Below are 16,917 nucleotides of genomic sequence, written 5' to 3'. Positions count from 1 at the left end.
TGCCAAATACAAAGCTCTGTATTATACAACAGAAAGCTGCTCTGCATACCAGGAGCCTAAATGAAAACCAACCCTATCATTTACATTCTTCCTTTCCCTCTAACCCCATGTTTTATTAGTTTATTGTGCAGCTATTTTAAACTTGGCATTAGGCTGTAAGTACCTTGAGGATTAGTCATTTTTCAATTTCCTGCAGCACCCAAACCGGTGACATAAACCGACAAGGTCAGTAAGACATCGGCCATCCTGAACCAAGTAAATTAAATCAAATCACAGCTGAAACCACCTGAAGGGGCTTGTGACGACTGTCTCCTAAAAAGCCCTCTTTTAATATTTTAAGCTTCATGTCTTTAGGTTGACCTACTCCCAACAATGTCGGTAGTAGTTTATTCCTTCCCCTCAGACTAATCAAGCCAAATATACTCTATCCCTACATTTTCTTGAATGTAAATTATGCCTCAACGTAAAATCTTAATTAATCTCAATTAAAAACTCTTAAAGTAGGTAGATAAAACCTCAATTACTTAGGTTTTGGAAATGGGATAAGTAGAAAAAAGTACTAACCCTTTAAGAGGCAGTAAATAGTATGGTACAACAGAGGGAATAAAATCAGTATTTTTATCATAACTTCGTATAGCACGTCACCTATAAACATCAATTGAATCACTATGCCGTTGTACACCTTAAGCTAATATAATATTATAAGTCAACCATATTTCAATTTTTAAAAGTTCTGTTTTTCTTGTCTTCCAACGAGTGAGATAATACAAGAACGTCATTCAAAAAAGACCTCATCGACTTCACCCACCCTTTTCATAACCCAGTCTGCCCCAGAGACTCAAACCAGAGATGCAGCTCTTGCATTCTTGGAAAACGAGGGCAGCGTGCCTTCTGGAACGCTTCTCACTTCAGCCCCTGTGGGTCGCTTGCTTTTCTCTCACAGGAGAGAAGCAGGACGCCTGCCCTTCCCAGTCGCCTCGGCCCGTTACTCCAGAGCACTCTGGGGCCAGAGCCGCATTGAACACGGCCTGCCGTCCTCTCAAGACCCGCGGAGGCTGCCTACGTCCCCCAAGACAGCCCTGCTTTTCAAAACAAAGCTGGCCCTGGACAGGCCTGTGCATTCGGCCAAGGGCGATTCTGCCCAAACGCCTTTAGTTCTCACTTGCAGGCTCGGCTTCCTCTGCCTCCCTGGGTAGAAGGGTCCTCCTTCAGAGGCTCAACTCGGGTCCTGAGGTTTTCACACTGTGTGACTAGAAATATTCCAGCTCATACAGGCAGACTGTACAGCCTAGGTAACATGGGGGACTGGCGGAGGGCCACGAGGCAACAGTCAGCGCAGCAGTTCCCGACCCCAGGGGTCGCAGGACGGCCTCATCTGAACAAGCTCCTCATGTGACACATCTGAACACAGACGCAGCGTCTCCTGAACCACTGTACGCACACCCTCAGACACATGCCGTCAGATGCGCCTGGAACCTGGGAGACTCAGAGACTGCTTACCGACGCCTCAGAATGCAACGCGTATACAAGTGTCCCTTTAGAATTAAATCCTCAGAAATGAACAAGAGTGATTACTATCTACTGGACAGTTCCAGCTCTATTTACCTTCTCTGCGAGCCACGACCTTACAAGACCCAGAGTTCAATTTTATCTCAAAGACTCCTAAAACCCAAATGCATCTACTTATTTTTTTTTCTACCAATTCAGCGTAGATCCCCCAAGAGAACAAGTAGACTCCCATTACAGAACTGCGCCCAGATTTTGCCTAGCTAGCCTCAGGAAAGAAAACAAGGTTACAACAGGACACAGAATTCTCCGCAGGGGAAGAAACCGCATCCTATATTCATAACAATAAGAAAACAAGACTAGAGCTCCTGCTAGGCTGTGTGCTGTCTTTTCATGTGAATGCAAAAGCAAGAACAATTCTTTAAAGGATCTTGAAATGCTGTTCTCTTTGTCAGGGCAATGACACAGCACCAGCCATTACAAAGGAGCAATCCCGTTTCCTCACAATAGCATTATTTCTCAATAACTGTTCCAGTAGGAATTCATTGTAACTTACATTAAGTACAGAGAATAAATTTTTCAGTGAGGAAAACAGAAGGAAAAGAATGAAGGAAATGTTCTCTGTTTCTATCTGGGTGATGGTTGTGGGGTATAAATGTACGTAAAAGCTCACGGAGCAGTATGCTTAAGAGCTGTACACATTTATTATCAGAAGTCACATCTGGATAAAAAGATTTCTTTTAAAAAAGAGGATCAATAAAAAAAATGCAAATCCAAGATCAAGGGTAGTATTTAAAATTCTTTAAATTTTCTCTCTTTCATTAAACAAATATTTACTGAACATCTTAAAAAGGCTCCTACACCGCTGGTGGGAACATGAACCAGGGCAGCCACTATGGAGCAGAATGGAGGTTCCCTAAAAACTAGAGACAGAGTGACCATGCAGTCCAGCTTCTGGGCATAGAATGGAGGTTCCCTAAAAAACTAGAGACAGAGTGACCATGCAGTCCAGCTTCTGCGCATAGAATGGAGGTTCCCTAAAAACTAAAGGCAGAGTGACCATGCAGTCCAGCTTCTGGGCATAGAATGGAGGTTCCCTAAAAACTAAAGGCAGAGTGACCATGCAGTCCAGCTTCTGGGCACAGAATGGAGGTTCCCTGAAAACTAAAGACAGAGTGACCATGCAGTCCAGCTTCTGGGCACACATTTGCAGAAAACTCTAGTTCAAAAAGATACACACATCCCAGCTCACAGCAGCACTATTTAACAAGTCAAGACATGGAAGGGCTTCCCTGGGGGCTCAGTGGGAAAGAACCCACCTGCCCATGCAGGAGACATGGGTTTGAACCCTGGTCTGGGAAGATTCTCTGGAGAAGGAAATGGGAACCCACTCCAGTATTCTTGCTGGGAAATTCCATGGACAGAGGAGCCTGGCGAGCTACAGTCCATGGGGTCACAGAGAATCGGACAGAACTCAGTGATCAAACAATAAGTGACGGAAACGACCTAAGCATTTGTAATCTGTGAGTGGGGCTAGACAAGCAAGCAAGAAATTAAACATAGTGTGTGTGTGATAAGTACGATGGCAGGGTGAGCCCTGAGGGCTTGGGGACCGTTATCTAATTCAGTTCAGGAGAGCCAGAGTTCTTCAATTGCTATTTCACCCACAAAATCAAAGCAAAAAAACCACACATCCTGAAATATTTTTTAAAGCAAAAAGATCCATCATGATGTCTTTCTCTTAGGGAAGCACAAAACTAAATTTAACTTTTGTCTTTATCATGAGGCATAGTAAAAGTCAGATCCTTCATCTTGTTGCTGAAGTTATGGCCACTCATTAAAACAAATATCCACAGAGACCAGCACAGTTCAGGCCACCAGGCTGTGGGGCGTTTTGGTTTCATGCATAAGGGCTCTGAAGCAAACAAGATGTTCCAAAGTAATTTAACATGCACAGCTACTTACACCTTTCCTGAAAGAAAGTTCTGCCCGTGGTAACTCCTCACAGAAAAGAGTTTTCACTTAATGTTTAAACTAACTTCCTCCTCGGATCAAAACAACGTCTTTTAATACTTAGTGAACAAGTAATTTAGAAAAACTCGGTCCAAAAAGAAAATAGTTCAAATGTGAAGGGAAACTGTGGTAAAGATGAGAACAATTTAAAAAAAAGAGAAAGTAAAAACTCTGGAAAATATCTCTGTTGCCCAAAGTCCTAAATATGTGGAGACAAGAAGGGAGACTCCTGAGATGATTCCTTTAAGTGCGAGTGACCTGCAGGGTTTTGACCAGCGGGCAAACTTCTCATCCTGCTATCACACCCCGCCCCCAGCACAGCCTTGTTTATGCATGGATCACCGTACTTAAGGAATCAAAATTAAGGAAGATTCTCTAAGATATTCCTGCCTCTATCTCCACAAAATGGTGAGGGAAGTGGCTGGCAATACCATTTTCTTAACAAATGCAGACAGATAGTCATAAGGAGTGGATAGCCATTCCCTTATCCAGGGGATCTTCCCAACCCAGGGATCAAAACAGGGTCTCCTGCCTTGCAGGTGGATTCTTTTCCGTCTGAGCCACCAGGGAAGCCTCAGATAGTCACAAATTTCACTTGAGATGGCCTGAGATCACCTAAGACAAGGCTGGGCTTCCCTGGTGGCTCAGATGCTAAAGAATCTGCCTGCAATGCAGGAGACCCAGGTTCGACCCAGGAAGATCCCCTGGAGAAGGCAATGGCAACCCACTCCAGTATTCTTGCCTAGAAAATTCCACGGATAGAGGAGCCTGGTGGGCTGCAGTTCATGGGGTCGCAAAGCGTTGGACATGACTGAGTGACTAACACAGCTGAGACAAGCCTGCTAACAAAGAGGCATTTCACAAGTCAGTGAACAAGCAGAGCAAACCCGCGGCTTTACCTGTCGGCCTTCATCAGGAGGCTGGGCGGCAGCTCCAGGAGCTGGTTGTGTTGCACATCCAAGACCTCCACGGAGGTCCTTTCCAGACTCTCAGGAAGCCTGGCCATCCGGTTGTGTCCTGCCAGCAGTTTCCGGAGACTACTGTTGCAAAACAGGCTGTGTGAACAGGGGCAGAGAGAGAAGGCGGCTTACTGAGGGCTCACCTGGGGTGAAGGCTTAAAAACGAACACAGCAGGAGAAGACTGAAAATCACCTCGCCAAGAAACCTAAATGCGCCAGAGCAATTGCAAATTCATTTTAAGATAAGCTCAAAGTTTGAGCTGTTCATATTTCAATGCTTTCCATACTTCAAAAAAAAAGAGGGTGGGAAAAACTATGAAAAGGACTATTTAACAAAGCAGCTCTACTCTGTGAAAAGGAAAAATGAGCTTCACGAAGACGCTGAAGGCAGCGGCCTCATCTTGTCAGCCTCACGAGGAGACTGGGAGGCCACCCGCTCCCACTCAAGGTCTGCGCCCAGGGCCGCCCAGAGCACAGGCCGCTTCTGCCCACAAAAGACTCTGAAGAAACACAGCTGAGCAATTTTCACCTACAGGACCAACATTCAATGAGGGTGCTTTTGTCCAAATAAACTTTTACCAATGCCCACTGAAAAAACGCTACATTTTCCTCAGCTGCATTTCACAGTAATTATTCGTTCCTTTCTTTACTTCCTTGAATCTGATTACTTTTATTTTCTCATTGATTTCATCCTGGACCAAAGCAGACTCCCTTCTAAAGAGAACAGAAGGGCTCACTGCAGCATTTTCTTCTGAGCCTTAAACGAGCTGTTGGGAAGCGTGACAGTTTCTTCAATGGGTTATCAAAACTGCAATAAATGATGAGTTTGTGTTCATCAAAGCGAAATCTGCTTTATGATCACTCGAGATAGTAACAGTTGTAGAGAATAAAGCGCGTCCTGCATTAAACACAGAAGCCTGGGTTCTTGGGGAAGCGAGGCTGTGATTCACGTCGGGTCACTTGAAGCGAGAGCTCACTCACACCGACGTCGAAGAACGAGACTTCCTCAGCTGCCTCCTGCTTTCCATCATCTTGACCTCACTCACTCAAACGTTCTTACAGTCACTCTAATTTACAGCCATAACTTTATTCACTTTATCAAAATGAGAATCTTTGCTCACAAAGATGCTACCAACCTGTCATTTGGTGACACCGGGGGCCACCGTTAAGGACACGCCTGCCTCTGCAGGTTTAGAGGCTGGAGGACAAGACAAGGCGTCCAGGATGGTCTTCGGCCAGTTACCGCAGGGCCGGCCTCTGGGACGCTCACTCTAACGGTAACTCTGGATTTGGTCCACAGAGGACGGGATTATCTGTCTCTCTCTCTCACACACACAGACACACATATACATACACACTTTACCCTTAAATAGAAGGATAGCTGAAGGAAGGTAACACAATCTTTCTCTTCATTTTCCATGTAAGAAAATAGATTTGTCGACTACAGAATAAATGTGCATGCTAATGGCAGAATCTGTTTGATTCTTTTGGATGAAGAGTCAATAGCTTCTTTTCTTTTCAATCCATCTCTGGTTCTAAACATTAATTTCTGTTTTGTCAAACCCTTTTACACACATCACTTAGACAAACAAAGCTTGAATGCAGTCAGTTTCTAATGAATCGCGGTCTTGGCCTGGATATTAGATCAACGACAGGGCTGATACAAAGTTTGCAACTAAACACCACTATTAAATGAGCAAGCAATATGTACTGTTACTGTCCCCTGTGTTAAACACACACAAAAGCACACGCTGCTTACAGTTTACAGCAACAGAGCATCTGGATTTGCTTTGAATAAGCATTTGTTTAGATCCCCCAAATCCTGTACTAGTGCAGAGCAAATCAAAGATTAATTAAGTCAGGCAAACTGGGTAAGAGATCAGTTATCCTGTATCCACATGACTGCTGGTGTATTTACATGTTTGTCACAGTCTGCGGTGACATAGGGGCCTCAAACCCCAACAGGCTGCGCGTCTCAATCAGGGAGGCCAGAGGGGGGGCAGAGAGAAGCAGATGGAAAGACAATAGGCAAAGACTTGTTTTTAACAAATTACTTTTCCTCGTCAGTAGTCACCTTTTGTCATTTTTGCTATCTTCTAAAAGGGTCTCTCTCTCCACGTCCCACACACACACACACACACTGCCATCCAAAGTCCTTTTGATAATGGTGACGGGCTCTGCGCTGGTTCACCTAAGCTCACTGAGCATAAAACTCAGCATTTTCAAATGGACTGAACTTCCAGGTATAATATAAGGCTGAGAAACAAAGTAAAAGTAACAGCTTTCCAGGAATTAAAAATGGAAATTTAGTTTTTAAATTAAATTCTTCTCAGATTTCTTCTATGAGAAGACAGACACGTTGAGACAATAGACAGAAAGTAAAGATTCTTAAAGGACTAAGATTACCGAGGTGAAGCAGCCGTATCATCTGCGGAGTCTCTGGACATTTCTTTGGCTTATTTGAGAAAGGATTAAGATTACCGAGGTGAACCAGCCGTATCATCTGCGGAGTCTCTGGACATTTCTTTGGCTTATTTGAGAAGTCCCACCGAGCGTCAGCCTCCACACAGCTTTGTCACGTCTGGCTAGCAGTCAAAGCTTCAGTCAACCTGTCACTACATGACGAAATACTACTCCTTAACGGTCCCACGAGAGGTAAGAGATGCGAAATAAGGTTTGAAAGGAAACTCTTTCAGGGGTTCATAACAACAAATTAAACACTGAACCAGCAATTTTTTCCATTGTTCATCTTATTTGAGATTCTCTAACTTAATCTGTGCTTAATACTCACCGTGCAGGAAGTTCACATATTTGATTATGGCCAATATCCAAAACTTCTAGCTTTCGGCTTTCACAGACCCACTCAGGTACGTTTTCTAAACAGTTCCTAAATGTAAGAATATACAGTTTCTTCTTTGGTTGGAATGTGGCTCAAAACATGGTTCACAAGTCAAAATAATTACATACAACAAATAAAACTTCAAAGGAAATACTCAATTACAGTGAATATAAATCAAGAAGATATGTGCAGTCACTTTAACCTGAAGCAGGATGTGATAAGGAATAAGAAATAAAGAAAAAGCAGGAAAGAACACAGTAACGTCATTTGTATTATCTCCAAAGTCTAAAAAAGTCTGGTTTCCAGAGTTACTGTCCCAAAATGTCTATAAACCCATGTAAGTTTAGGGAGAAGATGTCTTCCATTGGAAAACCAATAAACACATATTTACACACCTGCAGTTGAAGAGTCAAATGGCATAATAGCTTTGTTTTCCAATCTGCATTTTTACCGTTAATATGAAGTTTCCCCAGGGCCTCAGAAGGCACCCTGAGACCACTGCCACCGACGAGGCAAGAAACGGTGGTGATGAAAACGCACGCTGACCCTGAGACTCGGGCTCAGCGACGTGGAAACAGCAACGGTGGCGATGAAAACGCACACCGACCCTGAGACTCGGGCTCAGCGACGTGGAAACAGCAACGGTGGCGATGAAAACGCACACCGACCCTGAGACTCGGGCTCAGCGACGTGGAAACAGCAACGGTGGCGATGAAAACGCACACCGACCCTGAGACTCAGGCTCAGCGGCCGAAACAGCCACTTACGCACTGGACAGCAGCCACGAGTCCTGGAACAAGAAACTAAACCAATGGTAATGTTAACTGTTAAATGATTGACCACTTTTTTGATAAATCTATTACTGCATTTGAATGTCTCCTTAGTCATGGATGGTTAGCTTTTTATCTTCTTTTTAAAATATGTGAAATGACTAGGCACAAAAAAATCTAAAACAGTATGTAAACATTCTTTAAAAACAGATGAACAAGTCTGTGAAAAGTATGAGGCTTGGAACAAGGATTTTAGTAGAATAAAATTTTTTGCTATTATATCAACTTCTCAATTAAAATATAGAAAACAAGGCATTATTTTTCGTTTAGTGTTTGTATAGGTACATATTGCTCTGGCTTTGAAGGTCTACCGACTGACACACTGAATTACTTTATTGTGTAGCAGTCGAGGAGGGCGTGGCAGCCCACTCCAGGGTTCTCGCCTGGAGAACTCCATGAATGGAGGAGCCTGGCAGACCACAGTCCATGGGGTTGCAGAGAGTCGGACACGACTGAATGACTAAGCGCACACTCTCTCTTTCTCACTCACACACACACACACACACACACACACACACGCGCGCGCGCGTGCGCAGGCCTACCTCTAAAACATCTCATTAAGGTAGGCAAGTGAAAGTACCCTTCAGCATAAGCAAACACTAAATAACAAAACTACTCTAAGTGATAAAAGAGCCAGGAACTTTGACCCTGAGGCACTCTAAGAACCTAGTAAACACCATAACAAGTAAGAGCTCAGTTCCTTTGGAAAACATACTCACAGAGAGGAGGGCGAAATACCCAGAGCTATGTGAGGGGTCAGACGCAGAGGGTTTTCTAAGAGAAAAAGTCCTACAGTTTGGGAGGTGAATTAGGCAGAGCATGTTACAGAACAGGCTCTGAACGTGAGAATTTTTCTTATTTAAAAAAAAAAAAAAAAAGGTGAACAGCATTTAAGGACAGAATTCAGAGACTAGCACAACACAAGTTTCCGATTCAGTTTCACTTGAGGGCTTCAATGGGAACCAATTAGCAATTACATCTTTTAAATAAAAGAAAACTAGGTTCACTCTACGGCTAATTCCCTAGAGTAAATCTATGCAAGACATTTCCATGCACCCGTACGTGCAGACCCCAGTCCTGCGCTCGTGTTTCAGCGCTGGAGATAACACTGCTCAAGGCTGATCTGATAACATAAAAAGAACTTGAGTAGCGTCAGACTCACAAGTTCATTAAACAGAAAACTGACATGAATTTACTAGGAAGTGTATGAAGAATCACGCATAAAGGATTTTATAAATTCAAAGCTGTAATTGCAATCATTCTCACATCAGCTAAATTCTGACATGTTCTTACATAGTATGATTGAGGATATTATTAAAATATCTAGGTTTGTATACTTTTATGACTAAATTCTGCATCTGGCAAATTACACAGCAGCTATACCAGATTTTATGCACTGAAATGAGTTACCTGTCACACTGAGAGGCCACATACTCCTATGTACTGTGGTCATTCAGCAAAGTTTGGATTATTATGTTTGGAATTACGTTAAAAGTGAGTTTCAATTTAGTGTGTGGAGATTATGAAAGTCTAATTTGCTCCAATACATGCTTTAGGCCTTCAGGAAAAAGTCTACTACAATATTTGTGGAAACCCAAGTAGATATGACACACGGCAGTAGTGAATTTGCATACAAGGTGAGGAGGTGAGCTTGTGCACAAGTGAGCTAAGTGAGCAGGCTGTACGGAAACCCCGCTCTGGCAGTGCCAGTCCCCACTGTTTAAGGGCTCCAAGTAGGAGAGTTGGGGCTTCCCTGGGGGCGCAGTGGTAAAGAACCTGCCTGCCAAAGCAGGAGACACGGGTTCAAGCCCCGGGGCGGGAAGATCCCTGGAGAAGGAAATGGCCACCCACTCCAGTATTCTTGCCTGGGGAATCCCATGGGCAGAGAGAACAGCCTGGTGGGCTACAGTCCATGGGGGTCACAGAGTTGGGCACGACTTAGCCACTAAACAGCAGGAGCAGCAGTAAGGAGATATGTACAAAAAGCGGGGGGGGAATAAAAGAGACAGAGCACAAAATATATTTTTAATGAACTTAACATCATTTCAGGGAAAAACATGAAAATACAGCTGATACAATTACAGAAGTACTGGGCCTTCCAGCCATACAACCCTCAACTGACTCATCTTTCAAGTGCAAACCCGGTGTTCACATCGGTGTCCACGTGACACTACGACTCCTGTGCTGCAACTTACACAGACTGACAGCCCCATGCATTTTCGGAGGGTAAGTATTCAACACTACTGGATATTAATTTGCATTGTTTATCTTTAAGATATAGAAAAAATTCTTTTTTCAAAATTAATTTTTATTGGAGCATAGTTGTTTTAAGATATAGAAGCAGGGCTTCCCTGGTGGCTCAGACAGTAAAGAAGCTGCCTGCAAAGCTGAAGACCTGATCCCTGGGTCAGGAAGATCCCCAGGAGAAGGGAATGGCCATCCCTGGAGAATCCCCATGACAGAGGAGCCTGGTGGGCTACAGTCCATGGGGCCGTAGGAGTCGGAGGCACCTGGGCGACTCACACAGCTGTAGCTGTTCCACAATGTGCTGTGGGCTTTACAGGTTCTTTCCACTGTGCAGCAAGGTGAATCAGCTATTTGTATACACGTATCCCCTCTGTTTTGGATTTCCTTCCTATGAAGGTCACCACAGAGCGCTGAGTAGAGTTCCCTGTGCTGTACAGGAGGTTCTCATTAGTTACCTATTTTATATAAAAAGTTCTTATGCTCAGGTTTAGACAGAATTATCTAGATAATTTTCACACAGACCCTAGAGTGCTCCAGGAATTGGCTTCTTACCTTGAGACATCCATGTAGGACAGATAATTCGGAACTGGGCAAACGTCAAGCTGGACAAGCTCTAGGAAGCAGGAAAAAAACAAAACCAAACACATCACCATTCAAGTGACACAGAGACTCTTTTCATGTGTAGAATCGTTCCTGTGCTTCATTCTCCATTGTTTGTTTAGGCTGGGAAGCACAATATATCCATTTGTTTCTAAACCACAGGGAAGTACACAGACCTTCTAATTCAGTCACAAGGTCTTAGTCAGACACTGAAATAAATCACTCACTCTGCTTTCCTACCTCTCCCCATCTACTCGCTGTGACACTCCTCTTTTATACAGCCTAAATTTTATCTGGAAGATTAACTGTATGAATATCATTGCTTTTTTTAAACATTCAGGGTTCCTTGCATATAATCAAATGCGTCCTGGCTTGTGCCTTTTTCACTCTGTGCTATTCACTGGAATAGCACTCCTGAGGATCAGAAAGGACTCCCTCTACTGAAATCTGGAAGCCTTCCTCAAAACTGTATGCAAAGTGACAGCAAGGGCTCTGCTTCTCAGATGCAGTAGTCTCGAGATGCCCTTCTGCTTTCTCTAAACACTGACCAAGTGTTTCAGAGGCTCAGCTTCTCTTGGCTTCCTAATCTGGCCCCAGCTAACTGTGATGGTTCTGGAAGTCTACTTTTGGTACCAGGTCTCTTTCTCTGGTTACCTTACTTCCATCGTTTCAGGTACCACCTCTGAGCAGATGTCCTACATCGACATCTGTAGTCCCAACTGCAAATCCCTACTAACTCACAGGAAACCACTGCAATGACCTGGATTGGTGGAAAGGTGGATTACCCCACTCTTGTCCCATCTGGGTGCTCTGGACTCTGCTTTCACATTAACAGTCTTACAGCTTCATTTTCATCACTTGCCTCTTCCACTAAAAATTTCCACTGGATCTCTACAGCTTACTGTATCAGCTTCAAAGTTTCACCATCTGACTCCAGGCCATGCATCCCATAAGTACATCTTAACACTTCCCAGCAGGAACCTATGAGAGCAGAATTCCCTTCTGCTCATCTACCAAATGAACCACATTCAGATTCTTTCCTCTTCAACACCTATTTCATGTCTCCAGACTAGCCAAATCCTATAACCCTTTGGTGACTTGCAGTTATCTGAGGTTTGGTTTATTTCTCCACTGAAATGACAGTAAATTCATTCAAACCAAAAAAGGAAAAGGAAAGAAAGAACTCCCCTCCTTTAGTACTCCTGCGCTACACGACACAGAAGACAAGTGCTTGGTAAACGTCTGTTCAGCGTGCAGTAGTAAAGACTCGCTTCCATGCAGCTGTCTGACGGGAAGGGATAGAAATCTTCATTCACCTCACCAAACATGTGCCCATAAGACCTTTTCTTTTTTAGAACTGCCATGATCTCCAAAGTCTAAGGAGGCAACCTTATTAAATGAATAAAGCTCTTGCTTTGGGATGGCCCTGTGGTATATAATGTAGGTTTCTCTTGCGGTGAGGTCCTCTGTTGGTGGAGCAGGAAATCTGAGGCCTTGTATGGCATCCATAATAGACCTACCTTCCATTTTCACTCTCCAGATTCACTATCTTCACAAGTGGCCCAATAAACAGTTCACTTCCCATCGCCCGCCCCCACCCCCACATCTGCTCTTCAAGCCGAAGAGCCAATCACCAGTGGGAATAACTTATTTAAATGTCACAATATGAGAAAAACAAGTCAGGAACTATAAGCCCTTCCTTTTGATTGCTTTAAATACCAAACAGCACTCTTTCATGATTTCCACCTTAGCAAAAGTTGACTCCTATTTTACTAAACGAGGAAAGAAGAGTCAAAGCCAGGAGGAAGATGGTGCGCTGAATGAATCTGGGAACCAAGTAAGGAGCTCTGATGTGGGCTCCGTCACGTACCGTTAGAAGAGGCATAGAGAGCTTTGAGGAAGCAGCCACAGGCGTTTAACGTCACCAGCTGATTCCTTTCACAGTGTAAAACTTCAAGGTTGGTGAAAACCACAGCATCCAGACCCTCAAGCTTGTTGTCTCGCAGATCGAGCTGAGTGACGTGAGGGAGAAAGTCCACTCCGTCCGCTATTAGGTTCCTAATTACGTTCAGTCTTGAGAGGAAAAGGACATAAACAGAAACTACAGTCAAAGGCAGTGCTGTCAACACAAGCCACCCCTGATGTGAGCACCAGGAAGGCCTCGAGCCTCACTGCCCACGCTCCCTGACCTCTCTACTCTCGGTGTCTGCTCTCCCTTCACTAGCTAGGTCCCCTGGCTACTTCCAGCTACAGCTCCATGAGGTCTTAACTTTGAAACTATATTCTGAAATGCAATTTAGACCATTAATAGACTGGAAGAGAAGCATGCATATTGATTTTTATCTTAATTCATTTCAAGGGGGGAAAATCATTTAAACATTTATTTCTAAGAATCTGGTTGAAAGAATACAAGAAACAAAACCCAGGAAACCCTGCTAAGCACACGCAGCTACACTGGGTATTGAAGGAAGGAGAGGGGATAAGTGAGCAGGTAGATGAGCAGCCATAAAGGACAAGCTAACAGGTGAGCTTGGGGAAAAAAAAAAAGAATGGGGACCACCTATGCACCAGAAACAGGTGTGTGAGCCTATCTGAATTTCCATAGCTGGTTCCAGACCAAGGATTAATTACCAAAACCATCTCCATCTTTAAAATACTGCTTGAAAAAGCAAAGCGCAGGAAATACTGATATTTGGCATGTAGGACTCACTGTGAACTCACAGAACAAAGGATCGCGATGGGGCCCAACGCGTTCAGGGCGCAAGGAAAACCTGGCAGAGCCTGGGTCATAAACACTGGTGAGCTCACGGACTAACGCTGCCATGGACAAGGCGCCAGGGAGATAAGCTAGTGGTAAGGGGACTAGGAATCAATGCAAAAACACATCTAGCTTCAAAGTGGAGAAAAACAGATGAACTCTCCAGTCCTAGTTTGCTAGGCTACGCCCAGCTCCTGTACAAACAAACAGCAGAACCTCCTACTTCTCCTTACAAAGCCAACAGAGTGCTGAGATCATGCACTTGGTTACAAGAGCACTAATATGAGAGAAGGAACTTAGAAAAAAGTCAAGTACTCTCTGCAGTGGTTTCCAGCCCTTGGAAAAAATAAAATGAGAGTAACTAATTTTTTTAAATTTAAAAAATAAATCTAAAAAAATAAAATGAGAGAACTGAACTAAACTTCTAATAGCAGTAGCATAAAGCCATTGGGACACAAGGATGAGGGACAAGACAGCAAGAGCTAGGATCTGTCCAGCCACAAGGACAGCATGTGGCTTCTTCAAATGTCCCTGAGATTCAAAATTATTTTTTTTGCTCCTTCTCTTTTCTGTTCCAGGTTGTAAGATTAAAAAACTGGCTTCAACTCAGTGATTGGCCTATCTCCAAATGCTCACTAGATGACTAGAATATGTACACAGAACCACTCAGTCGTGTCCAACTCTTTGTGACCCCATGGACTGCAACACACAGGCCTCCCTGTCCATCACCAACTCCCAGAGCTCGCTCAAACTCATGTCCATCGAGTCAGTGATGCCATCCAACCATCTCATCCTCTGTCGTCCCCTTCTCCATCTGCCTTCAATCTTTCCCAGCATCAGGGTCTTTTCCAATAAGTCAGTTCTTTCATCTAAACCCAAATCTCCTTTTGGATACAAGAGATGACAGGAACTGAAAACTGTCCTGTGTTCTCCCGAGTCTATGCTTTAAATCACCTTCATGATGCACTAATCTCAGCCCACCCCCAACCCTGCACTGTATTAACACCAACACAAATACACGGCGGACTTAATGAGACAAAATAAAATTTACAATGACAGGGAGGTCATTGCCACTATTCACTTTAAATTGTCAAGTCTTATCAGGACGCAAATATCAAAAGGTTTCAGGCTCACATAATAATATGACTACTTCAGATGAGCTTTCAAAGAGGCAAAATGTTGTGAAAACTCCTTTCCAATAATCTCCTCAGTTAACAGAGGCATTTTATTTATTTCATCAATACTCATTGAGCATTTATTGTGTGTAGGTCCGCAGTGAGAAAATGTTCTAGTTCCAGTCTGCTGATGAACACTTTACGCATATGACCTTGAGCCATCACCTAAGCCTCCAGGAAGTCTCATTCTAACCTGGACACTGGGGCTGACACCTTCCTTGTCCCACACGGCGCTGAGCAATGAGGGGGACGCATGTGCCAGTATTATGCACATGAGAGGGGCCACGGAGACGGGACAACCACGACCCCAGGCTGTGTGTCAGTAAGAGACGAATAAGATAAGGGGCGTGCCGACAGATTTGGTAATTCAAACCACACATGCTTTAAAATATGAAGCCAGCCAGAGGATCCAAGTCTGTGATCAGTGTCATGGTGGTGGTTTAGTCGATAAGTCATGTCCAACTCTTTCGTGACCCCATGGACTGTAGCCCACCAGGCTCTTCTGTCCATGGGATTTCCCAGGCAGAAATACTGCAGTGGGTTGTCATTTCTTTCTCCAGGGGACCTTCCCCACCCAGGGATCAAACCCGTGTCTCCTGTGTCTCCTGCATTGGCAGGCAGATTCTTTACTGATGGAGCTACCAGGGAAGACTGACCAATGTCATAAATGATGTATAAAACATACAGAATGGTCAAAAAAAGATGCTATGGGAGAGGAAGGATCTCATCTGAACCCCAAGAGCAGTCAGAATTCATTGGACATAAATGGGAGAAGCAAGGAGTCCATGAGGAGGAGCTGAATGGCCTTTGGACTCTCGGGCTGAGGTTCACGTGTGTGCGCAGGGGCCCCTCAGGAGCGCACACCGAGTGAGAGGAGTGAGAACACGGACACGAGCTGGGCAGGTCCTCACCATTTATCAAGCACTGGGCCTGCTGTGCGCCAACACTGCGGGTTCCCGGACACACGCTTCCCTGGCAGCTCAGATGACAAAGAGTCTGCCTGCTGTGCAGGAGGCCCAGGTCCGACCCCTGCGTCTGGAAAATGTCCTGCAGAAGGGCATGGCAACCTCCTCCAGTCTTCCTGCCTGGAGAATCCCATGGACAGAGGAGCCTGGTGGGCTACAGTCCATGGGATGGCAAAGACTTGGACACAGCTGAGTGACTAACCCCTTTTCACTACAGAGACTAAGGCTGTATAAATGAGAGTAGTGCTCCTCTAGTTACCTAGGAGGAAGGGCCTATTTTCCAAACCTCTGATCGCTCACAAAAGGACAGGCACACACTAGGACACAGCGCACCACACATGTGGCTCGCCATGTCGAGTTCGCCAACACCCAACCTAATCTGCTCCCTTTATGAGGTGCGTCTGCTTACGTGGGTCTAAGTGAATATTGTGGCAATGGTGAATGTTTCCAAGATATTAAGTATCAATTACTATATGTATCTCTTTGTTTAAAACAAGTTGCAAACAGTTGGTTTGCTAGCACATGCTGGAGGACCACACTCTGGACAGAACCAGACTTAGAGCCCCATCCTCAAGGGATGCACAGGCTAGGGGCCTGAAACCAGAAATGAGAGCCTAAGTATCTTGAATTAGAGAACTAAGGTTCTGAGTGAGCCTATGAGAGGCTGTACAATGGTAGCAGACAGCGCAGAGAGGAGGCAAGAGCAGCAGTGAGAAGAAAAAGTAAGGGCCAGAGAGTGAGACTGGTGCCCAAGACGAACTGACAGTATCTGGGAGGCACACTAGAAAACACAGTCACAAATCTTGTGTCTGGATAACCAGTGGAGCTGGAAAACTCAGCAGGGGCCACAGGACTGGAAAAGGTCACTTTTCATTCCAATCCCAAAGAAAGGCAATGCCAAAGAATGCTCCCACTACCGCACAACTGCACTCATCTCAGACACTAGCAAAATAGTGTCTTGAAATTCTCCAAGCCAGGCTTCAACAATGAGTGGAGAATTCCCAGATGTTCAAGCTGGATTTAGA

The 16,917-nt window shown here is 44.5% G+C and overlaps 1 protein-coding gene across 4 annotated transcripts in view; it reads right to left on the bottom strand.

The window, feature by feature from the left end:
• PHLPP1 (PH domain and leucine rich repeat protein phosphatase 1) overlaps window positions 1-16,917 on the bottom strand; it is a 222,378-nt gene that overhangs the window by 39,680 nt on the left and 165,781 nt on the right. Inside the window, exons 7-10 of one of the 4 annotated variants that reach the window (XM_024984528.2) lie at window positions 12,865-13,067; window positions 10,947-11,007; window positions 7,270-7,365; window positions 4,419-4,574 (exon numbers count right to left, since the gene is read on the bottom strand). In XM_024984528.2, the coding sequence (XP_024840296.1) occupies window positions 4,419-4,574; window positions 7,270-7,365; window positions 10,947-11,007; window positions 12,865-13,067 (516 nt within the window). The remainder of the gene's footprint in view (window positions 1-4,418; window positions 4,575-7,269; window positions 7,366-10,946; window positions 11,008-12,864; window positions 13,068-16,917) is intronic. The other 3 variants (XM_059881112.1, XM_059881113.1, XM_059881114.1) reach the window with 3 other exon arrangements.

This window comes from Bos taurus, chromosome 24 (genome assembly GCF_002263795.3).
Source record: "Bos taurus isolate L1 Dominette 01449 registration number 42190680 breed Hereford chromosome 24, ARS-UCD2.0, whole genome shotgun sequence".
NCBI classification, from domain to species: Eukaryota; Metazoa; Chordata; class Mammalia; order Artiodactyla; family Bovidae; genus Bos; species Bos taurus.
This window is presented reverse-complemented; position numbering and strand designations above follow the sequence as displayed.